The sequence below is a fragment of the Oncorhynchus mykiss genome, chromosome 28, assembly GCF_013265735.2.
Source record: "Oncorhynchus mykiss isolate Arlee chromosome 28, USDA_OmykA_1.1, whole genome shotgun sequence".
In the NCBI taxonomy this organism is placed as follows: domain Eukaryota; kingdom Metazoa; phylum Chordata; class Actinopteri; order Salmoniformes; family Salmonidae; genus Oncorhynchus; species Oncorhynchus mykiss.
The window spans coordinates 13236414-13262114 of NC_048592.1; the positions used below are offsets into that span (position 1 = coordinate 13236414).

At 41.7% G+C, this 25701-nt stretch overlaps 1 protein-coding gene across 2 annotated transcripts; it reads right to left on the minus strand.

Moving 5' to 3' along the window:
• Window positions 1-4148: 4148 nt before the first annotated feature.
• Window positions 4149-25698, minus strand: LOC110508585 (autophagy-related protein 9A). Of its 2 annotated transcripts, none has more exons than XM_021589202.2 (15): window positions 25336-25698; window positions 24924-25055; window positions 24204-24247; window positions 21649-21713; window positions 21354-21524; window positions 15527-15668; window positions 14558-15306; window positions 13077-13230; window positions 12263-12442; window positions 11702-11947; window positions 11216-11457; window positions 10899-10992; window positions 8501-8588; window positions 8205-8383; window positions 4149-7731 (listed from the first exon to the last, which is right to left on the minus strand). In XM_021589202.2, exons 2-14 carry the CDS (start codon window positions 25030-25032, stop codon window positions 8223-8225), a joined length of 2445 nt encoding a protein of 814 aa, XP_021444877.1. In that variant the 5' UTR covers window positions 25033-25055; window positions 25336-25698; the 3' UTR covers window positions 4149-7731; window positions 8205-8222. The 2 variants fall into 2 exon arrangements, with proteins under 2 accessions (XP_021444877.1, XP_021444876.1); XM_021589201.2 differs by having other exon boundaries at window positions 24924-25058.
• Window positions 25699-25701: the final 3 nt, after the last annotated feature.

A 25701-nucleotide genomic window follows, 5' to 3' on the forward strand; every position in this document is an offset into this window, starting at 1 on the left:
ATATTGTCAATCCAGCATGATTTATGCCGCGCACAAAACAACTGGAAACTTGGAACTGGTAAATCTGACTTCAGTGAGTCGAAGACAACTGGGAACTCTGGAAAATACGAGCTCCGACTGGGAAAATACAATTTGACTCGTCATCCAACTCGGAATTGTAAATTGGGAACTCAGGCCTCATTCTAGAGCTACACCCTGAAGATCACTGACGTCATCGTGATTCAACCTTGTTTTTTTTCAGATTTTTTCTGACACCGTACATCCATGTATATCTGATCAAATTATGAAAGACAAGCATTGCAATTTTGAATTCCGTAAAGTGATTCTGGAAGAGGTTAATTATTTTTTGGTTTATCAACAAAGACAAGACACCGGGGTTTGACAACTTGGATGGAAAATTACTGATGATAATAGTGGATAATATTGCCACTCATATTTACCATATTTTCAACTTAAGCCAACTAGAAAATGTTTGCCCCCAGTCTTATACTCAGCTGGCCCCTCCCTGGATTTTGTGTTAAATGCTCTACAAGAAAGCTTTCTTAGTGTTCAACAAGCTTTCTCTGCCCTTAACCTTGTTCTGTACACCTCCAAAACAAAGGTTGTGGTTTGGTAAGAAGAATGTCCCTCTCCCCACAGGTGTGATTGCTACCTCTGAGGGTTTAGAGCTTGAGGTAGTCACCTCCTACAAGTACTTGGGAGTATGGTTAGACAGTACACTATCCTTCTCTCAGCACATATCAAAGCTGCAGACTAAGGTTAAATCTAGACTTGGTTTCCTCTATCATAATCGCTCCTCTTTCACGCCAGCTGCTAAACTAACCCTGATTCAGATGACCATTTTACCCATGCTAGATTACGGAGACGTAATTTATAGATTGGCAGGCAAGGGTGCTCTCGAGCGACTAGATGTTCTTTACCATTTGGCCATCAGATTTGCCACCAATGCTCCTTATAGGACACATCACTGCACTCTGTAAACTGGTCATCTCTGTATACCAATCGCAAGACCCACTTGTTGATGCTTATTTGTAAAACTTTCTTAGGGCTCACTCCCCCCTATATGTGATACCTACTGCAGCCCTCATCCTCTGCATACAACACCCGTTCTGCCAGTCACATTCTGGTAAAAGTCCCCAAAGCGCACACATCCCTGGGTCGCTCCTCTTTTCAGTTCGCTGCAGCTAGCGACTGGAATGAGCTGCAACAAACACTCAAACTGAATAGTTTTATCTCAATCTCTTCATTCAAAGATTCAATCATGGACACTTACTGACAGTTGTGGCTGCTTCGTGTGATGTATTGTTGTCTTTACCTTCTTGCCCTTTGTGCTGTTGTCTGTGCCCAATAATGTTTGTACCATGTTGTGTTGCTACCATGTCGTTGTCATGTTGTGTTGCTACCATGCTGTGTTGTCATGTGTTGCTGCCATGCTATATTGTTGTGTCAGGTCTCTCTTTACGTAATGTTGTCTCTCTTACCGTGATGTGTGTTATGTCCTATATTATATAGATTTATTTTTAATTCCAGCCCCCGTCCCCACAGGAGGTCTTTTTCCTTTTGGTAGGCCGTCATTGTAAATAAGAATTTGTTCTTAACTGACTTGCCTAGTTAAATAAAAATAAAATAAATAAATAAATACTGGCTCAAATAGCCGACCAATCAGCCTGTTACCAACAAAATTGTGTTTGACAGTGCTATTTTACAGTAAACAAATTGACAGCAAACTTTCAGCACACTTATAGGGAAGGACATTCAACAAGCACAGCACTTACACAAATTACTGATGATTGGCTGAGAAAAATTGATAAAAAGATTGCGGGGGCTGTTTTGTTAGACTTCAGTGCGACTTTTGACATTATTGATCATAGTCTGCTGCTGGAAAAACATATGTGTTATGGCTTTACACTCCCTGCTATATTATGGATAAAGAGTTACTTGTCTAACATAGACAGAGGGTGTTCTTTATGTTCCGTTATAAATAATGTGGAAATTAAGCAAGTAGAGGTGACTAAATTACTTGGAGTAACCCTGGATTGAGAACTGTCATGGGCAAAACATATTGATACAACAATAGCTAAGATGGGGAGAAGTCTGTCCATAATAAAGCGCTGCTCTACCTTCTTAACAGCACTATCAACAAGGCAGGTCCTACAGGCCCTAGTTTTGTCACACTTGGACTACTGCTCAGTTTTGTGGTAAGGTGCCACAAAAAGGGACTTGGGAAAATTACAATTGTCTCAGAACAGGGCAGCACGGCGAGCCCTTGGATGTACATAGAGAGCTAATATTAATAATATGCATGTCAATCTCTTCTGGTTCAAAGTGGAGGAGAGACTTCATCACTACTTGTACATTGCTCAAAAAAAATAAAGGGAACACTAAAATAACACATCCTAGATCTGAATGAATGAAATATTCTTATTAAATACTTTTTTCTTTACATAGTTGAATGTGCTGACAACAAAATCACACAAAAATTATCAATGGAAATCAAATTTATCAACCCATGGAGGTCTGGATTTGGAGTCACACTCAAAATTAAAGTGGAAAACCACACTACAGGCTGATGCAACTTTGATGTAATGTCCTTAAAACAAGTCAAAATGAGGCTCAGTAGTGTGTGTGGCCTCCACGTGCCTGTATGACCTCCCTACAACGCCTGGGCATGCTCCCGATGAGGTGGCGGATGGTCTCCTGAGGGATCTCCTCCCAGACCTGGACAAAAGCATCCGCCAACTCCTGGACAGTCTGTAGTGCAACGTGGCGTTGGTGGATGGAGCGAGACATGATGTCCCAGATGTGCTCAATTGGATTCAGGTCTGGGGAACGGGCGGGCCAGTCCATAGCATCAATGCCTTCCTCTTGCAGGAACTGCTGACACACTCCAGCCACATGAGGTCTAGCATTGTCTTGCATTAGGAGGAACCCAGGGCCAACCGCACCAGCATATGGTCTCACAAGGGGTCTGAGGATCTCATCTCGGTACCTAATGGCAGTCAGGCTACCTCTGGCGACCACATGGAGGGCTGTGCGGCCCCCCAAAGAAATGCCACCCCACACATTGACTGACCCACCGCCAAACCGGTCATGCTGGAGGATGTTGCAGGCAGCAGAATGTTCTCTACGGCATCTCCAGACTCTGTCACATGTGCTCAATGTGAACCTGCTTTCATCTGTGAAGAGCACAGGGCGCCAGTGGCGAATTTGCCAATCTTGGTGTTCTCTGGCAAATGCCAAACGTCCTGCACGGTGTTGGGCTATAAGCACAATCCCCACCTGTGGACGTCGGGCCCTCATACCACCCTCATGGAGTCTGTTTCTGACCGTTTGAGCAGACACATGCACATTTGTGGCCTGCTGGAGGTAATTTTGCAGGGCTCTGGCAGTGCTCCTCCTGCTCCTCCTTGCACAAAGGCGGAGGTAGCGGACCTGCTGCTGGGTTGTTGCCCTCCTACGGCCTCCTCCACGTCTCCTGATGTACTGGCCTGTCTCCTGGTAGCGCCTCCATGCTCTGGACACTACGCTGACAGACACAGCAAACCTTCTTGCCACAGCTCGCATTGATGTGCCATCCTGGATGAGCTGCACTACCTGAGCCACTTGTGTGGGTTGTAGACTCCGTCTCATGCTACCACTAGAGTGAAACCACCGCCAGCATTCAAAAGTGACCAAAACATCAGCCAGGAAGCATAGGAACTGAGAAGTGGTCTGTGGTCACCACCTGCAGAACCACTCCTTTATTGGGGGTGTCTTGCTACTTGCCTATAATTTCCACCTGTTGTCTATTCCATTTGCACAACAGCATGTGAAATTTGTCAATCACTGTTGCTTCCTAAGTGGACAGTTTGATTTCACAGAAGTGTGATTGACTTGGAGTTACATTGTGTTGTTTAAGTGTTCCCTTGTTGTGTAGTGGCTTTGCTGGCATGCATATAAAATAAAATGGTGTTTGCTCACCACGATTTACATGCTAAAAATCACCACTGCTAGTTATCACACTAATAAACTGAGAAAAAAAAGATGAAATAAATTAACGTCTGTGAATTGTATATTCATTTCATGCTTAATGGCAGTTTAGGAATTACATTTGGAAAGTTTGTGCCAACGAAAACATTTCCAACTCAATAAATGCATAGAATAGAACGTATATTACATTTTTTTTATTTCAAAGTACATTACATCTTGGAACACACTTCAATGATTAAATACACACGAAATAAGAATTCCTTCGCCTCTATTCAGTTACAGAAAACAAACAAAATATGTATGATAAAGCTGTGTTGAAAACAGGTCATTTTGGCATGGTTTCTTCTCAGCTAGTGTTCCTTAATTTAAACAAAACAAACAAAAAACCTAAGTAACAAAGAAAACAAGATGCCTCAAACTATTCAACACTAGAATACGAAAACGTAGCACCTTGTACCAGTCAAAATATATATATATATATATATATATATATTTTTTACTGGTTTGTAGTGGATAAGAAGCAATGATATTGAGTGGGGAGACTCAAGGATGTGATAAAACAAATCATTCAACTTCATTGAAAAGGGTATAAAACACTCCCCTCATCAACAGCTTCTTTTGGATCGGGAAGGCAGACAGTGCAAAAACAAAAACGTTGATCAGATTCATTCTCTTATCAAGTGAAGGTGATTTGACTACTTTGATGTCAAATAGCAGTCTGGTGTAGTTCATGTTACACAAGCCTCATCCACAATATTAGAATACAATTCCCACTGTATATTCGATGCCAAAACATGACCAACCTGCCAAAATAAATACTGTACATCACGTGCTGCTAAAATACAAAGTCAAATTAGATCTGATGGTTTACATACAATGGTTTCTAATAAGGAACTAACGCCAACCCTAAGGCACTGCTCAAAATAAAGCTACATAATAAGCAAAGAGAAGTGAGGCAGTGAAATCTAGCTATGGAAACTGGCAAGACACATGTCTTATCATGTCTCCACAACTAAAACGCAATACATCAGTAATGACAAATGGAACACCAACAGCCATACCAATTGTAGCAACTGACTAAGCCTAAAATGTTACTGAAAACATTTAGACATTTCCCCTACTGGCTGAACTTTTACTGACCAGAGGTAACAACAACCAGGTACGCGATAGGCCCACAGTGTGGACGATAACAATACTACGCATGGTGATGCTATATGCACATTATACATACTGCGAGAGAGGCCACTGAGGATGGGAGTTCCACTCACTATCCCTTTGAGACCCCGGCTCCACAGGACCCATCTAAAATGTAGTGTAATGCAGGTATCGATCAATAGACATTTTATTTTCAGTCAGTGCAAAACGTTTGAGTCAATGTTAGCTTAGCATAGTTAGACTGATGACTACACGCACACCCCTTCGAAACACACATATAGAAAACAAAATGAAGAAAAGAGTCGTCAAACACCCGTGCTCTCTAAAGTCTTACAGTAGTGGTGGATACAGAGATATACATATAGATGTGCTCTAGGTTAGTGGATCAGCCGGGCATGGATAGCAGCGACAGAGCTTTTGTGTAATGTTTCAATAAGCAGTTCTGGCTACAGTAACAAGGATACATTTCTAGGGGTGATGGGTGGGTTACATTCAGCATTTACACACAAACATGTTTGCTTTCCTTTGAGTTGTACTGTACTGATGAAACCACTAAGTGGTGCTAAAGCACACATGAAGGATTGTTTAATTTCGAGGCTGCATATCCACAAATGTGTCAAAGACAAAAACAACAACAACAAAAAAATCAGAAAATCAGTGTTGTTCAATGTTGCATGAGAATTACATCCAGGAAAATACATGCGTTTTACATGGGGCAAATTTAAGAATTAAAAAAATATATATTATTAAAATTAGATCCCAATCATATTTGGTATGAATGTATTTACTATAAAGATTAATTCTTAAGGAAACCAATAAATGCTAAATTAAATATGAAATACTAAAGATATTCATAACTTAAAGTAACTGTCCAGTGAAAATCTCACTTTTTAAAAGTTGACTCATACTCATACTCAAATAATGTTGTTGACTCGTACTATACTTGTATTTGTGGACAAAATATAAATTGAAGAGTGAAAAAAGGACTTCAAAAAACCCACATCTCAAACAGACCATTAAAAAATGTTTGCAATTTTGTCATATAATACGATATTATGTTGGCTCATTGGCTGAGCTGGCCAATCAGCTGTCTATTTGCATGACCGGTATACACCCAAAACATTCTGTTGTTGGGGTACACCCATACCACTCCAACACAGAAAAGCTGCTTCTTAACATAATTACTATTTTACTCATATTGTAATTAATTAAATAATTAATTATAGGGCATATCTCAGAAATCTGGACAGTTTAAATATTCGGGACGACAAAGGGAGAATTATCTTATTTAAAATGACATCTTAGGCTGTTCTCTGAGGAAAAGTAAAATACTGACATAGGATTAACTTACAAATAAAGTAAAACCACAAACTCCAACAGCTGTAATGACAATGTTAAGAACAGCCCTTATACTAAAAAGTCGACTTCTCGTGTGGATATTGGGGGAAGTGTTCCGTGAACAACATGTTGAGCAGTACATGCAAAATCAACAACACTTAATGATTTACTGTACATGATATGCATCTCTGCCTATTCTCATAGCTACCCACAACAAAGTAGTTACTGCCTGGGCAAATATGTCATCTTGATCTTCGTGCGTTTCTCAAGTAATACACCTCTGTTGCCAGTGGAGACAGAAGATTGGTGAACCTTTGATACAGAATAATCAAGTTATTACCTGTTAAATAATGTTTTAGGGTCACCAAGGACTTTAAAAAGATAAATAACTTAATACTGACGAAAACATGGTATTAGGCCCATTAAAGTCATAGACAGCAGCTTTTAATGACATTATGTCCAGTTTAGAAATGTGGTTAATGAATCTAGTCCATCTGTAGGCTTTTGTCAGATTTTCTTGTGGGGTCCTATTGGTGACCTAAGTAGTATAGTTGCAGCCTACTTCAGGTCACCGCATTACTTGGCATCTTTCCCAATCATTAAAACTGACAGAACATAAGACGCTAAAGTGTATTTACAAATGTCAAGCAATAATAAGTAATGGCCAAATACGCCAATGTATAATTTTGCCCTCAACTTTCCTCATATAGTGAAAATGGTCAGGCAGCTAGTATGACAGACCTTCACTCCGTACTCTCTTCAGCACCAGACATCATTTCCTCCATGAGAAAGTGAACCCGGACCCACATTGTAAAACTCCCAGATGCGCAAATAAAACATTTTAAAAAAAATAAACACATGAAGAAACGCAACAAAAGTGTGACAGGTGTTGCTATGTTCCATGCTCAAGCCTGCCCTGCAAGTCTCCTGGCTGTGCATGCCACCCTTTCCCCGAGTTCTAAACACACACACACACACACACACAATGCTCTTTCACACTCACACAAACAGACTCCAGTCCTCTATGAGCAACATTTATACATTTTATAACAAAATGATGACATGGTGAGAGGGATGGAAGACAGGTCAGTTTCCCTGATGCCACAACAACTCCTGATGTGATAGGAGAGGCATGGTAGTGGGTTGGAGGCTGAGACAATGGTTATCCAATGAGCTCTCCCAACTGCCATGTTGTGTTACGTGATGTCATAATACTCGCCAACAAGATCATCTAAGGCCACAATGTTCATCGAGAAAGGAGTGGAAACACTGCAAACGAAGAGGAGAAAAGACAATGAGCCACACACACCTTTTTTTTAAGGTCCATTATGTAGTTGAGTATGACCTGACATTTCAGATAGAAATTAGAGTTATAGATCTGTCATTCTCATTGAAAGCAAGTGTGATAAGCGGTAGATCCATTCTATGTGCAAGATTTCTATGCCTCCCCTCTAAGTTTCTTTTTTGCTTCTTTTTACTTTTGGTTATCAGCTTCAAACAGCTGAAAACTACAATATGTTGGGTTATTACTGGTTATAAAGATATTCACAGTAGTTTGCTTGTTGTATCACACAACCGGGCAAACATTTTAGAAACCAGGAAACGGCGGAGCTATTTCTACCTATTGCTCGCATAAGAAAAGCAAAAACAGTACTACTAGATAGAACATTTCCCGACAAAATTAGCCCATAGGTTAGGGAGGAGTGTCTGTGTGTAGGAAATAGAGGTAAGATGGAACACACCCCTTTATTTAAGGCACTTTAACAACTACTCCTGGAGTCCTGTTTAGGAGTCGATCCCCTGTTGAGGACTTCCTCTTCCTCTGCATCCTCCTCCTCTTCCTCCGTCCAGCCTCCCAGACGCAGCGGGGTGGGCATGCTAGACAGGTGGACTGCTGTGTGGCCGCTGTGCGTCTGCGAACCTGATTGCATAGAGGGTCGGCGCATAAGACAGTTGATAAACTGGATGTCATAACCCGACATGCTCCATCTGACTTAGCCAAGATCCTAAGTAAAACAGATGAATGACTGTTACGTACCCGTGTTGCTGATTAGATCTCTCATTGGCATTGGGTTCTGCCACTGGCCTGATGTCCTCTGGTGGGGGAGCGAGTTCTGTTGGTGGACCTAGAGACAGAAAAGGACACACTTGTGTGTTTGTGTGTGCGTACTAGGGCTGACCCCATTTAGTCGACTGGTCGATAGTCTGTTGGTGGACTGAGAATTTTTTAGTCGAACAGTTGCACAAATCTTGTTTTTTTTAATGGCACGTCTTGATTGACGTCTGTTCCAGTTGACTAATCCGTTGGAGGCCGTGGAGATGGCATACCAGTATCACCAGTAGTACATTTACTGTTAATTCCCATAATTTATAATCTACAATGTATGTTTGGTTAACGTAATTTCTGTTAATGCAGTCAATATTATTATTATTATTATTATTATTATTATTATTATTATTATTATTATAATAGTCTTTTACAGTTCTCATTGTCAGGGTGGACACGCTGTTTGCAGAGGGTACAACTTAGGCTACAATAGTGAGAAACAAGTTTTGGTTTATTTCATTCCATTTCCGAGCGGTCAATTTATTCACTGTTTTGTTTGGAGCGCTCCTGTCAATGGTGAGGAAGGATACACACCCGATTACGCACAGAAGTAAGCCTTGGTTGCCGGGCCTGCATGCAAATGTAGGCCTATAAATGTGCCCATTTGGGGATCTGATAGTATTTCTGATCGTCTTAACTCACCACCACTAATGAGCCGTGGAGCTTCTAAGTAATTTTTTCTTCTGTCACGCTCGTCTGCATGAATGGACCAAGGCGCAGTGTACTTAGAGTTCCACGTGTTTAATAAATATGATACTCACCAAAAACAATACAGAAGAAAACGAAATGTGATGTTCTGCGGTGCTCACAGGCAGCTACACAAAAACAAGATCCCACAAACCACATGTGGGAAAAGGCTGCCTAAATATGATCCCCAATCAGAGACAACGATAGACAGCTGCCTCTGATTGGGAACTATACCAGGCCAACAATGAAATAGAAAACATAGATTGCCCACCCTAGTCACACCCTGACCTAACCAAATAGAGAATTAAAAGGATCTCTAAGGTCAGGGAGTGACATCTTCACCTCAAAACAGCAAGTAAAGGGAGGTCTGTTTTTATATCCATTGAGAATGACAATAGTTCCTTAATGTAGCATACTTGAAAAATATTTCCAGCTCTCTCCCTTTTGATAATCACCCAGCGAGAAAGGAAGGGGGAAAAAAGTAATGCTCTGATCCGGTGGAAACGTCATAAAATAGAAATAGCTGATTAGGGTAGCCTAGTGGTTAGAGCGTTGGACTAGGAACCGGAAGGTTGCAAGTTCAAACCCCCGAGCTGACAAGGTACAAATCTGTCGTTCTGCTCCTGAACAGGCAGTTAACCCACTGTTCCTAGGCCGTCATTGAAAATAAGAATTTGTTCTTAACTGACTTGCCTAGTTAAATAAAGGTAAAACAAAAAAAAAAAAAAAAAAATCCCTTGCGCAAATAGCCTACAGATGTGCCTGTCCAGAGCTCACTGGCTCATGAAACTCCAGAACACTAATATTTTATACAATGTTTCAAGTTCCTCGCAGAAAGGTCATGCGTAGTCAGCTGCAACGTTTTTATTTGTTGGCATTATGTGTATGCTAATTTTACATAGTCCCATAGGGTGGCGCACAATTGGCCCAGCGTCGTCCGGGTTAGGGTTTGGCCCGGGGTAAATAAGAATTTGTTCTTAACTGACTTGCCTAGTTAAATAAAGGTTCAATCAAAAAAAAAAAATTACTAAAAAGTTGGCAATGGCAATATTTGATTAAGATGTGTATAATTTTTCATTTAGATATCATTTTTATTAAATCACATGACAATTTTGAGACAACTTTATTATAAAATAAATGAAACTGTTCCACGAAAATGTGCATATGAAAATCATAATTGGCACGCGGATCGGTAGAAATGACAAGATAAATTGGCACTCCAAATGGGAAAAAGGTTGCAGACCCTTGGTATAGCCTATTACTGGCAACTTCGGGAGTGTAACGGCAGAATCTGCGAAGGCCAGAAGCGGCAACGGGAGGTGGTGGTTCGGGAACAGGTTTTGTTTCTTCTGGTTAGGCTACCTTGATCTCTTGTTCCCTCTTGTGTAATATCTGTCTTTTAATTATTTAATCGGTGTGCTTAAAGTATTAGACAAGCTTAGTAGCCTACATATTGTTGATTTTATTAAAAACACATAGGCTGTGTCTATATATGGAATAACACGCACAACATTTCGACCAGCCGAATGGTCGAAAGAACAGACCAAGATCGACCAAGATTTTTTTTTTAGTCGGGGACAGCCCTAGTGTCCCAGTTAAATAAACATAAGGACCCTGAGGTCATCCCTTTGAGGTTACCTACCTCATGCATGTAAATAGCATGGAGACTCATCTCGGCCAAGGCAAACTCTGAAAGCATTGTTGTGCTCCTGATCCGAGAGTCACTGGCTGACATGCTGAGGAAACAACAACAAGCTATTATTAGCAAGCCTAAAAAAACATCTAAATACACTGTTATTCATCACTTAATCCACCCACTTTCAACTAACCTCAATATCAAATCAATAACACACTTTTGGCATGCAAGTATCCAATCAAGCAACTCTTTTGTGTTATAGAACAACCTAAACATTGTGTGTCGTGGAGTGCATTTGCAGAGCGTGGAGTCTGTTTATCTACCTGTCAATGACAGTGCGGTCACTGCAGTACATGGTGCTGTCGGGGTGGGTGGAGGGCAGGAGAACATGCGAGTGGGATCGGCTGGCGTGGGGGAGCTGGGAGTGGGAGATGGACAGCGAGGCCAGGACGCTGGCGGCGGCTGAGGCAGCCGTGCTGGGAGGGACGAAGCGGCGGTCTCGGCCGGGTAGGCCTGACGCGGTCAGAATAGGGTGGGCCAGGACACTGGCCAATAGGTTGTCAGGCTGGACAGGAAAACATAACCCAGAGATACAGAGGTCAGTATACAAGAAAGCTGACAAATAACACAACATAATGTAATCCAATACTAAACAAAAATCTTTAAAAAATGACAATACATTGACATCATTGTTGGATGAAACCGTTTGAATGAGAGTAGGGGTGCTGATACAGAGTGTTGAGGCAAATATCTTCATGTGTACTAACTGTGACTGACTAGGAATTGGTGGTGGTGAGTTAGTCACTCACTGCGTTGCCGGACTCGTTGGAGAGCAGTGAGGAGCAGAGCGGGGCCTCAGAGAGCAGCAGCTGGGTGGAGGGTCCTCCCTGAGCATCCTGGTGCACCTTCTCCTTTAGATGGCTGATGAACACTGAGCTCTCCTGTGGGGGTTGCCAGTGGGGGTTCTTTATGGTGAAGTGCATCAGGGACAGCTCAGTCTTGCCGTTCTCAGCCTGCTGGTACACAGATGCCTCTGTCTGGCCCTCTGACATCCACTGAAAAGACAACCGGGTGGTTATACATCACTCACAGGAACTTTGCCCAACAAAAATATGAATTAACACCATTATACAGAAGTGGTCACAAATATCAGGACAACAACAACACACACAAAGTGTAAACTGATTTGTAATGGCATGGACAGTATGACTGATAACGTGGCGATATCTGACGATTAACCGCGTTAGTCTCTCATTTCAACATGCCAAATTACAAACGCTTTTCGCACTAACGACGCGACAAATCTTCCCCAATACGGTAAACATCCCAAATGAGCGAACGGTAAAGCCGCAGAGGCGACCTGAACTCACCAGTGGGTTTCCGTGGCGACGGATGTCCATCTGTGCGAAGGAGCAGATGTCGCCAACTCCGACCACCTCCACGGTGAAGTTCCTGAAGAAGTCGATGATCTCCAGGGACTTGTTCCTCAGGAGGAAGATGAGGATGAAGGGCGTGACGATGGGGCTCAGCAGCTCCTCCAGGATGAACACCTAAACAGACAGAACACGGGTGAGTTACACTAGAAAGGGATTCGCATTGGGAAGATATGTTCAGACTTCAGATCCGCACGCTTAAAAGGGATACTTCGGGATTTTGGAAATGCCCTTAATCTCCTTCCCCAGAGTCAGATGAACTCGCGCATACCATTTATGTGTCTCGGTGATCGGTACGCAGGAAGTTGGAGGTAGTTGTGCGAGCCAATGCTAACTAGCAATGACTAGACGTTCTTGGGTGTCTGATAGCGTATAGCCTGCGCCATCCTTCATTGACGTCAATGAGAGAGTTGCGAGAACAGCGAAGCACTCGGATCTCAAGTCTGACTACTTTACATAGTGTCACCCAAACAAATGTTTAAAGTGCTGTAACATCAATTCATTCCTGTGTGGGGCGTGTCATATTATGGTGAATTCATTTGAACATAAATAACTACTTACAATTAAAGCACTTGTTTAGGTATTGAGTCATTCAAAGAAGTCAGCCTATGTTAAGCCCTTACATGTCTGCTACAAGAACAATTTAACCTCAGACCGTATGCCATAAAGCCATATAAAGTTCAGTAATTCCTTTCCATCTAAGGTGAAGCCAATGAGCCCGTCTATTTACTGTCTGGCCCTTCTCACCCACCGCTTTGTACTGAAACAGCTGTGCCACCTCGTCCCGGGTCTCACTCTTGTTGGCGTTATCCCTCCAGTGGTCTGGCATGTAGTGGATGTGAGCCAGCACACACTGCAGCAGCTGCTCCGGGCACCACACCATGTGTTCGTCTGGGATGAACGACCTGAGAGGGCATATTCATACAGACGTCATCTCTCTTTTTCACACAACACATATGACATAGATCATGGACAGACTGGTATGTTTGTGGGTCTTGTTCACAAACATTGGCACATCCTAAAATCCGATGATGGTCTCGGTAATGTGTTTTCGGACCTTCCCCTGGTCGTATTCTCGCGGGGCAGAAATCTCAGAGACCAATTGGTAAACTCTGATTTACCACACCAAGATATTCCTGAACAACGTCTATTTGCGCCCCTACTGGATGGAAATTACAAATGTAATGGCTGTGCTCAATGCAATGGCACTTATAAATGTAGATCCTTCAAACACCCCCAAACAGGGAAATCGATCCCAATAAAAGGTGTTAGTACGTGCTCCACTAAGGCAGTTATTTATCTTATAACTTGTCCTTGTGGTAAAAATTCTGTAGGTAAAACAAAGCACGAATTAAAAGTACGTATCTCAGAGCATCGTAGCACCATTAGGTGTAAAAACATTACTTCTCCAGTTGCGGCCCACTTCTTGGAGGCAGGCCACTCGATTTCGTCTCTGCGTTATATTGGCCTCCCTAGGAGAGTGGGTGACCTTGATAATTTATTGTTAAAATGAGAGGCTGCCTGGATCTTTAATTTAAAGACCCTTGCGCCCTTCGGTCTCAACGTAGACTTTGATCTGAAGCCATTCTTGTGATTATTGTGACTTTGCCATTGTAATTGTTTGTAAGCTTGTGTAGTCAAATTAACCTATGATCGTATGCTATCCATTTGTTGTTTGTATGCTGTTCTTTGTATGACATTTTAATATTTGATTATTAACCAACGATATTAGGCCACTCTTGGCCATGATTACAGACACCTGTGTCTTTTGACACTATATAAACGAGTCATCCCGCAGTGTTTGTGATTATACCCTGATGAAGACAGCTTGGCTGTTGAAACGTTGGTAATTACATTTTTGTATCTGAGCTCCTAGAGTGTGCGGCTCTCTTTTATTTTCAAGTCTTCTACTCCGCTAGCCAGCACCTCGTCTTAATAGGTGTGTGTTTCTTTTTCTTCTACGTGTTTGTGGGTTTAACATAGGCTGAATTTCTTTATGGATAGACGTTCCCTAGAGCTCCCTCCCTTCTACCCCCTCGCTCATTCCTCATCAGATTTGTTAGAATTGGTGGAGTGGCAACCATATTCTGGAAACTAGGTTGAGCTGTTCCATACCAACTCATCCGCAATGGGAAGCGGGAAGGAACGACTTTGAACAAAACACAACCAGTACAAGATCATCCCGAGAGGTCACCATTCCCCCTGTGGATGCCATTTTGTCTCCTCACTCACCTGGTGATGGTGATGACCACTCCCAGCACGGTGATGGCGGTCAGGATATGCTGCACGGTCAAAACATCCTCGTCGTACACGGTCAGCGCGATGAGCACGGCCAGCACCGAGCCCGAGAAAAACGCCACGTTCTTGGCCAGCACGGTCAGCAGCGGTGAGGTGAACGAGTTCATGTACTTGGAGGTGGGCTTGTAGCCGCGACCCAGTCTGCCGTGCAGCTCGTGGTCCAGCTCGTTGAAGTGGCGCAGGTAGAGGCGGCCGTACAGGGACCAGCGGCGTGCTCCCAGACTCCCCGGCTCCCTCCTGATGACCTCGGTGTAGCTGAAGAAGGCGTAGAGCACCTGCCACACCAGGATGAAGGGGCAGAGGAGCAGGTTGGCCACGCCCATCAGAAGAATGACCCGGCTCAGCTGCTGGGCCAGCTCCAGACGGTTGCCTGCACGTTTGTACTTGGGGTGCAGGTTCCATTTGTTTTGGAAAAGCGACCCCGGACCCCAGAAGAGAATCAGCTCAAAGTTGTACTTGAGGCCCTGGGTGAGGAACACCAGATTGCCCAACAGGGGGAGCTGTAACTGTACAGGTAACAGGGACTTGTTGACCATGGCTACCATGTAGTTCTTGAAGCGCAGGATGCGGTGGTAGATGTCCAGCTCAGTTAGCTCCTTCTTGTGGATGCACATCTGCTGCTCCCGCTGCAGGCTGATCAGACGGTCCTGCACCTCCTGCCACGTGAAGTTACACAGCTCGCCCTGAAATGGCGAAAGGGCAGAGGTCAAAGGTGTTCAGAGATTGTACCGTGATAGGAGGGACTCGTGCGTAAGGCGGGTGGGCACGACCACGAACATTTATCTTGGCGTCTTTTGAAACCATTGTAATCCAAGCAATCTTATTTTGCTAAAACAGTTGCTAAAACTACCTTGAACCATTTGGCAGATCACAGTTTCATGAGACTGTGGGATCACGCCTTACCATTCTGATCTTCAGTGCTTTGATGTAGAACTGTCGGATCTCCCAGTAGTGGAGGACGTTGCAGAAGACCTTGATCATCCGGTAGACCCAGAAGATGGCTGCCATGATGAGCAGGAAGATGATCCAACTGTTCTCCTGGATCCTACAGAGGAGAAGAAAGGATGACAAAAAGGGGGGAAAATTTATATTTAAGAGATTCGTGTTTTTGGTCCCTGTTTGACATCAGTGGTTCATTCCACGTAGTGGAAAATGCAGGCGTGTGGGAAGATGGCACGGGCCATTCATCAGCTGCATAAAGAGCAGGTCAAAATCATTCATTTTCACCATTGATGTATGATCAAAATAACCATCTACAAATGAGAGTAAAGGAGCCTTATGAATCTGTAGCTTTTAAGACTCCTCATGGTTGACCTGAACCAACCACATGCTGTAATTAAGCTGTGGGGCCTGAGAGGTAGAGCTCTGCTACCCGACCAGCCCGACGGGCATGTTGTTTCATCAATAACTAGGGTAAGGGCAGGGCTCGGGTATCACTAAATTGATCACTGACATTTTGAAGCGGAGTCATTTGCACGTGCTCTGCTGCGCAGTAGACATGTCTGACTAAGATCATAACATTGTGTCAGAAATGCTTTAACCTCGTCAAATATAAGACAAGAGAGATTATTTCACAAAAAATAAGTTTAGAGATGACGAAAAGTAGCTAACAGCGGTCTCATGGCTCTTCATTAAGCGGAGCAGCTAACGGACTTACAAAATGGCGGAAGTTATTTCTGATTTGGCAGAAGCAATCGAGCCTGGGTAGGGCCTGAACGTCACTTGCATGGGTAGGGCTCTGGCTTAAAATTAATGCCCGTGCAAGGCTCTACTGAGAGGTATCTTCAGATACTGCACTCCTGTTCACAGTTTGTTGCTTGGATATGTCTCAGTAACAGTCTCTCCTGCGTATCAGAGAATTACTAAGAATCAGCTGGTAAAGTATCCCATTTCAAGTCACACACAGGTATGGACACACATCTAGCTAGCCATCCTGGTAAACATATTCAGGAGAATAAACAAATGCAGGAGTTTAATTTTGAAATGAAAAACCAAATACAAACAGCGTTGTGACAAAGTTAGGCTACTTCCTGATTTGTGTGACATCTCTTTAATTTCAAGACCAACTCAATGATGAAACAGAGAGGAGTTGGGGGAAGCAGACTAAGTCAGTAGTTCTAAAATGGTGGGACATGCTGTTCCTGGGTTAGAATTCCTAGCAGTGGTGTGTAATCATCTTCTATATAAACACCCATTCAGTCACTGAAGTTTTTAGGGGGGGGGGTCTACTATAACCCCGCAGTCTAGGATTGTGTGCAGAATCAGATTAACGATATTGCAAAAGACAAGCAAGATGGTTTATCCATTTTGGAAAAAGATTTTGCTGTGGTGGGGTCTGGGTCTTGCTGCAGTACTAGAGGATGTCATGTGGTCCACAGGCTGCCTGCCCAGATTTCACAGTGATTCCTTCCAGCTACTGAGTCTCACCATTCAGGGACTATCCATTACATGGTTTTCCCTGGTACTACTCTGAACACAGATACACAAATAACCTGATCCAGGAACCAGTCATCCACTACAGGCTGGCGGTGTTGCAACTTGTGTTTACAAATGTTTTAGGAGAAGGCTACGTGAATATGCAGGGCTATAAATCAGTCATAGCAGGATAAATACTTAACTGAATCTATTTTTTATACTTAAATGTAGTATTTTGAAATAAACAGCTAAAATGTACAGTAGTTGCTAGGCTGTATAAATCCCATAGAGAATGCTCACTAAACGCTAATGAGCACATTGCAAACATTTTATAGAGTCTCAAACACCACGTGACTGGGGATGACAGGTAAGCTTCAGAATGAAAAATGATGTCACAGGTGAAATGAAGCACGCAATCATCTTTATCTCCTAACGTATTGCACGAGTTGACTGCAGGTACTTACTTAAAAGTAGCTAAAAATATTCAAATGTATAAAATATATTGAAAGAAATTGTTTCAACGCTGTTGACGGTATTGAAAAACCATCCCATGGCTATTTCTAAATAAGCCAGTATGTTGCAAGGAACTTAATTTCTCTTTCAGATGTGTCTTTGACAGAGAAGTCATGACTACCAAAGCATTTGCTTGGTAGGCATAACTAACTAAGCTCTTTAACACAAGGTTTCTCAGCACACATTACTCAAACAACTCAAATTTCACTACAACAGCAGCCATTCCCTCGGTCCATTGAACAGAATTAGACTTAAGTGCTCGACAGCAATCCAAATGAGTTCAATTAATGACCACTTTCAATTAGGTAATAGGAAATGACAATAATAAGACTGCCACTCGAAATAGCTCATTTTACAATTAACATCTCTGATACACAACTAAATGTACTCATCATAATGTTCTGAGTGGAAGAATAACCCAAAGGCAATGTGAAAGTAGGCCAATGCTCTGTGCTCCACGAATGTGAGCCTATCTTACAGTAAAACCATATCTCTCACAAATCTAATAAGCAAATATTAGCCTCGGAATGACTGGTCAAAATTACATTATGCTGTACAAATTAAATCCCTTTTCTCAACCCTGATGAAGTTCTGCAGGCTCTTAGATATATACCCTGGTATTACTGTGGCCTTGTCAATACACAATTTAAATGAAAAAGGATTTAGATTCTGACATTGGTTGTGGTAAGACAAGTGTACATCAGGAAAGTGTACATCATGCACTCAAGCACCTTAATTTCTGCCAGATAATGTACAAAAACAATAAACCTGAACTGGTAACAGAGATAACTGGGTAGACATTGTTAATGTTGTCCTCTAGCTGGAAAGGGCAGATTTTTATGGAATATCTACATAGGCGTAGAGGCCCGTTATCAGCAACCATCACTGGCACGTTGTGTTAGCTAATCCAAGTTAATCATTTGAAAAGGCTAATTGATCATTAGAAAACCATTTTGCAATTACATTAGCATGGCTAAAAACTGTTGTTCTAATTAAAGAAGCAATAAAACTGGCCTTCTTTACACTAGTTGAGTATCTGGAGCATCAGCATTTGTGGGTTCGACTGCAGGCCCAAAATGTCCAGAAACAAAGACCTTTCTTCTGAAACTCGTCAGTCTATTCTTGTTCTGAGAAACAGTTTTATTGCTTCTTTAATCAGAACAACAGTTTTCAGATGTGCTTACATGATTGCAATTAATTAGCCTTTTAAAATGATAAACTTGGAATAGCTAACACAACGTGCCATTGGAACACAGGAGTGATGGTTGCTGATAATGGGTCTCTATACCTACGTAGATATTCCATAAAGAATCTGTTTCCAGTTACAATAGTCATTTACAACATAAAAATTGTCTTAACTGTATTTCTGATCAATTTGAGGTTGTTTTAAATGGACAAAATAAATGTGTTTTTCTTTCAAAAACAAGGACATTTCTAAGTGACCCCAAACTTTTTGAAAGGTAGTTTATATATACAGTTGAAGTCAGAAGTTTACATACACTCAGGTTGGAGTCATTAAAACTCGTTTTTCAACCACGCCACAAATCTCAAAACTATAGTTTTGGTAAGTCGGTTAGGACATCAACTTTGTGCATGACAAGTCATTTTTCAAACAATTGTTTACAGATTATTTCACTTCTGAGTCACTGTATCACAATTTCAGTGGGTCAGAAGTTTACATACACTATGTTCACTGTGCATTTAAACAACTTGGAACATTCCAGAAAATGATGTCATGGATTTAGAAGCTTCTGATAGACTAATTGACATCATTTGAATCAATTGGAGGTGTACCTGTGGATATATTTCAAGGCCTACCTTCAAAGTGTCTCTTTAGTTGACATCAAGGGAAAATCAAAAGAAATCAGCCAAGACCCCAGAAAAAAAATTGTAGAGCTCCACAAGTCTGGTTCATCCTTGGGAGCAATTTCCAAACGCCTGAAGGTACCACGTTCATCTGTATAAACAATAGTACGCAAGTATAAACACCATGGGACCACGCAGCCACCATACCGCTCAGGAAGGAGACGTGTTCTGTCTCCTAGAGATGTACTTTAGTGTGAAAAGCGCAAATCAATCTCAGAACAGCTGCAAAGGACCTTATGAAGATGCTGGAGGAAACAGGTACAAAAGTATCTATATCCACAGTAAAACGAGTCCTATATTGATAAAACCTGAAAGGCCGCTCAGCAAGGAAGAAGCCACCGCTCCAAAACCGCCTTAATAAAGCAAGACTACGGTTTGCAACTGCAAATGGGGACAAAGATCGTGCATTTTCTCGAAATGTCTTCTGGTCTGATGAAACAAAAATATAACTGTTTGGCCATAATGACCATTGTTATGTTAGGAGGAAAAATGGGGAGGCTTGCAAGCCGAAGAACACCATCCCAACCGTGAAGCACAGGGGTGGCAGCATCATGTTGTGGGGGTGCTTTGCTGCAGGAGGGACTGGTGCACTTCACAAAATAGATGACATCATGAGGAAGGAAATGTATGTGGATATATTGAAGCAACATCTCAAGACATCAGTCAGGAAGTTAAAGCTTGGTCGCAAATGGGTCTTCCAAATGGGCAATGACACCAAGAATACTTCCAAAGTTGTGGCAAAATGGCTGAAGGACAACAAAGTCAAGGTATTGGAGTGGCCATCACAAAGCCTTGACCTCAATCCCATAGAAAATTTGTGGTCAGAACTGAAAAAGCATGTGCGGGAAAGGAGACCGACAAACCTGACTCAGTTACACCAGCTCTGTCAGGAGGAATGGGACAAAATTCACCAAACTTATTGTGAGAAGCTTGTGGAAGGCTACCCAAAACATTTGACCCAAGTTAAACAATTTAAAGGCAATGCTACCAAATACTAATTGAGTGTATGTTAACTTCTGACCCACTGGGAATGTGATGAAATTATTCCCTCTACTATTATTCTGACATTTCACATTCTTAAAATAAAGTGGTGATCCTAACTGACCTAAGACAGGGAATTTTTACTAGAAATAAATGTCAGGAATTGTGAAAAGTGATTTAAATGTATTTGGTTAAGGTATATGTAAACTTCCAACTTCAACTGTATACACACACACAATCCATCTACCAATACATCTATTAACAGGCTGACTAAATTGCAAAATAAATGTAGCAATCTATATTATTCAATTATTAAACCCACACTGCTCACGCGTGCCAACGAGCGTCTGCGTTGGCAAGAGCTAAAATAGAAATCAGTTCTATTTGTGACGCAGATCGCACTGCAAGTCATGCCTCTCCCATCTCTTCATTGGTTTATAGAAGCAGGTACCCACGTGCCATCTCCTCATTGGTCATACCCACATGGGTGACTGAAAGACGAATGAGGTCAGTGGCGGTAATGCACCTAATTTATTAAAGTTGCCAATTGCAATATAAAGTAAAGATAAGAAAAAGCCTAGAAGGAGGAGATGACTAGAAACGATTCAATTCACCGTTTCATGTTTGGATAAATTTTTGGAGTAGAGGACCGTGTGCATTTCAGGTGAAATAACAACTCAATGTGTATATCCCAGGACAAATTAGCTATCAACAGCAAGCTAGCTAAACGGGACAAATTAGCTAGCAAGTGCAAGCTAGCTAGCTAAATTACCATAAATGTTTAATGCTTTTCGACCTGTCCCCAAATTAATGTAATTGGTTCAGAGTTTGTTTTATTATTTTAACCTGTGTGTCGTGATCACGTTTGGTGTGGGGGGACAAAATACATTTATGCACTATGGCGCACGCGCGCAGCCGGTTTGGGTTCCATGTAAGACAATGCTGATTGACGTACCTCTCAGTGCACTGCTGGCTTGGTAGGATGGCATCAGGCAGAGTGACCTTGTTTCTGTCCAGGGGGTTCTGGCCAGGTCCTGTATGGTTCACTGCCCGATTGGCAAACAGGATATCATACTCCACACAGTTGAACAGGAATGTTGTGAATGTGACCACAAACAGGAACTGACTGCAATAAGGAGTTTGAGATTTTGGGGTTAAACATTAGCCGATATAAACTTTGAATATCGTTTTAAAAGTAAAAAATATATCTTACAATAGCATGAGGATTGTAAATAAATCGATATACTTACAAAAGTTCAAAGAACTCTGATAACATCATACAGGCAAAGCCATTCTTCTGATGGAACTGATAGATGTGGAAATTCAAGTAAAGAAAAACAAAGAATTGAAAGGGAAATTCCATCTCATAACATCAACATCATATTCATTATCTCCAACACCATACCAGTGTCTACATAAGTGAGGTGTCTACATATGCGTTTCTATAAAGACAATAAGGTCCAAAAATATGCTTCTCTTTAACGCCACAGGGTAGGATTTAAAAGTAAAAAAAAGACAGTTATTTTTAAAACCTTCAATGAGCTTAGCCAGAGGTAGGGTATTTTCTTGCTCTCCACATCACCGCAAATCAAACATTTTCAAAATCACTTGTTTTTTATGTTTTAACTTTGATATCATCATGTAGAACTTTTTCAATTGGATTATTTTCTACAAAATGTGGAATTTCAGCATTTTGACATATGTAGACAATGATATTGTGCTGGAGATAATGAAACTGAGGTTGAAAAGTGGTGGAATTGCCCTTTAAGTGTTGTCACACCCGACAAAACAATTACCCTGAAGTAACCTTTGATGCTTAATCGAATAATAACAATGCATGTTTATATTCGTAATTTTTTAAGTAGACTTAATACAACCCATGGAGAAGGAAAAAAACAACAAAGCAACTTGAAGTGAACCAGTCTGGCTTCAATATCATTAAAGTACAGAGCATTTGATCTGGAAGAACACACATAATTGAAAGTCGTTCTCCTGAGGCAAGTGCCTAATTTAAAGTCACTGCATCATAAATTGCATTTGTATCTAGCGACATCATACTGCCTGGATTAGATTACGATGTCAAAACTGTGTCTGAAATTGCCTCTTTATAAATTAGATCATTAGGTGACAGTACAGAAACACACATTATAAAGCTGCAATTTTAAACATCACCTTGAAAGAAATTCTTCTTTGCAACCCAATAAGCCACAGCATATACAGTGTCTTTCGGAAAGTATTCAGACCCTTTGACTTTTTCCACATTTTGTTACATTACAGCCTTATTCTAAAATGAAGAAAATAAAACAATTTCCTCAGCAATCTACACACAATACCACATAATGACAAAGCAAAAACAGGTTTGTAGAAAAAACATAAGTATTACATAAGTATTCAGACCCTTTGATATGAGACTCAAAATTGAGCTCAGGTGTATCCTGTTTCCATTGATCATCCTTGAGATGTTCCTACAACTGGATTGGAGTCCACCTGTGGTAAATTCAATTGATTGTACATGATTTGGAAAGGTCTTTATAAAGGTCCCACAGTTGACAGTGCATGTCAGAGCAAAAACCAAGCCACAAGGTTGAAGGAATTGTCCGTAGAGCTCCGAGACAGGATTGTGTCGAGGCACAGATGTAGCGAAGGGTACCAAAACATTTCTGCAGCATTGAAGGTCCCTAAGAACACTATGAACTCCCTTATTCTTAAATGGAAAAGGTTTGGAACCACCAAGACTCTTCCTAGAGCTGGCCGCCGGGCCAAACTGAGCTATCGGGGGAGGAGGGCCTTGGTCAGGGCGGTGACCAAGAACCAAATGGTCACTCTGACAGAACTCCAGAGTTATTCAGTGGGGATGGGAGAACCTTCCAGAAGGACAACCATCTCTGCAGCACTCCACCAATCAGGCCTTTATGGTAGTGTGGCCAGACAGAAGCCACTTCTCAGTAAAAGGCACATGACAGCCTGCTTGGAGTTTTGGCACTCAGACCATGAGTAACAAGATTCTCTGGTCTGATGAAACCAAGATAGGAACTCTGATTGCCAAGTGTCACGTCTGGAGGAAACCTGGCACCATCCCTACGGTGAAGCGTGCTGTTGGGATGTTTTTCAGAGGCAGGGACTGGGAGACCAATCAGGATCAAGGCAAAGATGAACGGAGCAAAGTACTGAGAGATCCTTGATGACAACCTGCTCCAGAGTGCTCAGGACCTCAGACTGGGGCGAAGGTTCACCTTCCAACAGGACAACGACCCTAAGAACGCAGTCAAGACAATGCAGGGGTGGCTTCGGAAGAAGTTTTTGAATGTCCTTGAGTTGACCAGCGAGAACCAGGACTTGAACCCGATCTAACATTTCTGGAGAGACCTGAAATTAGCTGTGCAGCAACGCCCCTCATCCAACCTGACAGAGCTTGAGAGGATCTGCTGAGAAGAATGGGAGAATGGGAGAAACTCCCCAAAAACAAGTGTGCCAAGCTTGTAGTGTCATACCCAAGAAGACTCAAGGCAGTAATCGCTGTCAAAGGTGCTTCAACAAAGTAAAGGGTCTGAATACTTATGTAAATGTGATATTTCAGTTTTTACTTTTTAGGAAATTAGCAAAAATAAATAATTTAAACAGTTTTTGCTTTATCATTATGGGGTATTGTGTCTAGATTGATGAGGAAAGAAACAATTTAGTCAATTTTAGAATAAGGCTGTAATCTGACAAAATGTGGAAAAAGTCAAGGGGTCTGAATACTTTCCGAAGGCATTGTATATTGCCAGAGAAACATGTTTTATCACAACATTTGTTAAAAGGATATTCTTGTGAAAAAGTTGTCCAGATTCTTGATATGGTGCCATGAGTCTGCAAATTAGGGGTGAAAAAAAGAGATTCAAAGAAACCATTACTTTTTTCCCCCTCAACAAAACAGCAACAACAGTTTTGATCAGGTATGAATCGAAGAAAACAACAACTTTAAGTGAATCTAGTGCCTGTGCTTATAAGTGATTGGGGGGGAGGGAATCGATAGTTACATATAGGGATACTTATTTTTGATGATACATTGTATCATTTTGACAATATTGCAATATTATTTTTGTGCTAGTTGGCTGCACCAAAACTCCAGTATTTTGCCTTCATACTTTGTCCTCCATTTTATTTTTAAATTGGAAGACAATTTGTTTTCAGCACTTTTATTTCCATGACTGATCAAAACTCGTTTTGTCATGGCTCTCATCCCTTTGCAGCAGATACTGTATATGGTGATCAATATGTTTGGAACATCGAATCACAATACATATAGAATTGTGAGAATCGTAATGCATATCATATCGGCACCTAAATATCGAGATAACATCTTATCGCGAGGTCCCTGGGAATTCCCATTCCTAGTGCTTATAGGAAACAGGAATCGTGCCATTACTGTGTCATTACAAGAAATCACATTTCTCACCAAATCATATTGTACCTATATGATAGCGTTATGTCTAGCCCTGATAGCTAGGACAAGATATGTTATGTAATATAAGTGGTACAGTACCTCTCAGGCCCTCTGGCACATGTACTAATAGGTCCTCTTCCCCGTGAGGTGAGTCCTCCTCAAAGTCCTCAATCCGTTGGTACTCCTGGTAGGTTTCTAAGTTGGCCATAGTGCTTCACATTCTCCCTGCACCTTCTCCAACAGGCAAGTTGGGAACACACACACACACACACACAGTGTTATTGTGACGTTGGTTTTCTATGCAGTTGCTACCTAGTTAACAACATTAGTTTAAACAAAATCAGACAGGTGAGGGGGATTGCTAGGTAGTTACTATACGTTAACTATTATGCTAACGTTATCTAAATAACATTACATACAATGTGGCGTTGAATGGTTACTTATGACCAACAAAGCTATAAACCAGCAAGTAGCTAGCTATCTAGCAAGGTATGTAGTTAACTGTTCTTACCTCTCTCAGCTTATTTTCTTGCTAGTCAGTCAGCCAACGTTTCTCGTTTATCCTTGACTGTCTTGACGTAACGCTGATACGGTACCGTTACGTTAGCTATGTGGCTAGCTAGCTGTTGTTCCCTTCTCGGTCCATTCGCTGGATTCTGATTTCAAGTGGCCTGGATTAAATTCTACGTCAATTGTCGCGCTATTTGCTAGAATATCCACTGTTATGTTATATAACTAATAACCATTTAGGGTTGATAACCATTTATGGTAGATAACCTAGTTAGCTAGCTGGATCATTTGAGGTGGGCTTCCACTGTTCTGTCTTTCACAAACAAACCTCAACAAAACATAATTTGACGTCACTTGGTTTTAACGA

Bases quoted from the DNA above. Each gene is read 5' to 3' on its own strand.
- LOC110508585 (XM_021589202.2), bottom strand. From the start codon at position 25,032: ATGGCCAACTTAGAAACCTACCAGGAGTACCAACGGATTGAGGACTTT. The intron at 21,714-24,203 runs ATATCCTTTTAA...TTGAATTTCCAC, and splicing joins TGGACAACTTTTTCACAAGA to ATCTATCAGTTCCATCAGAA. The intron at 15,669-21,353 runs GTACGTCAATCA...TCTCCTCTGTAG, and splicing joins AGCCAGCAGTGCACTGAGAG to GATCCAGGAGAACAGTTGGA.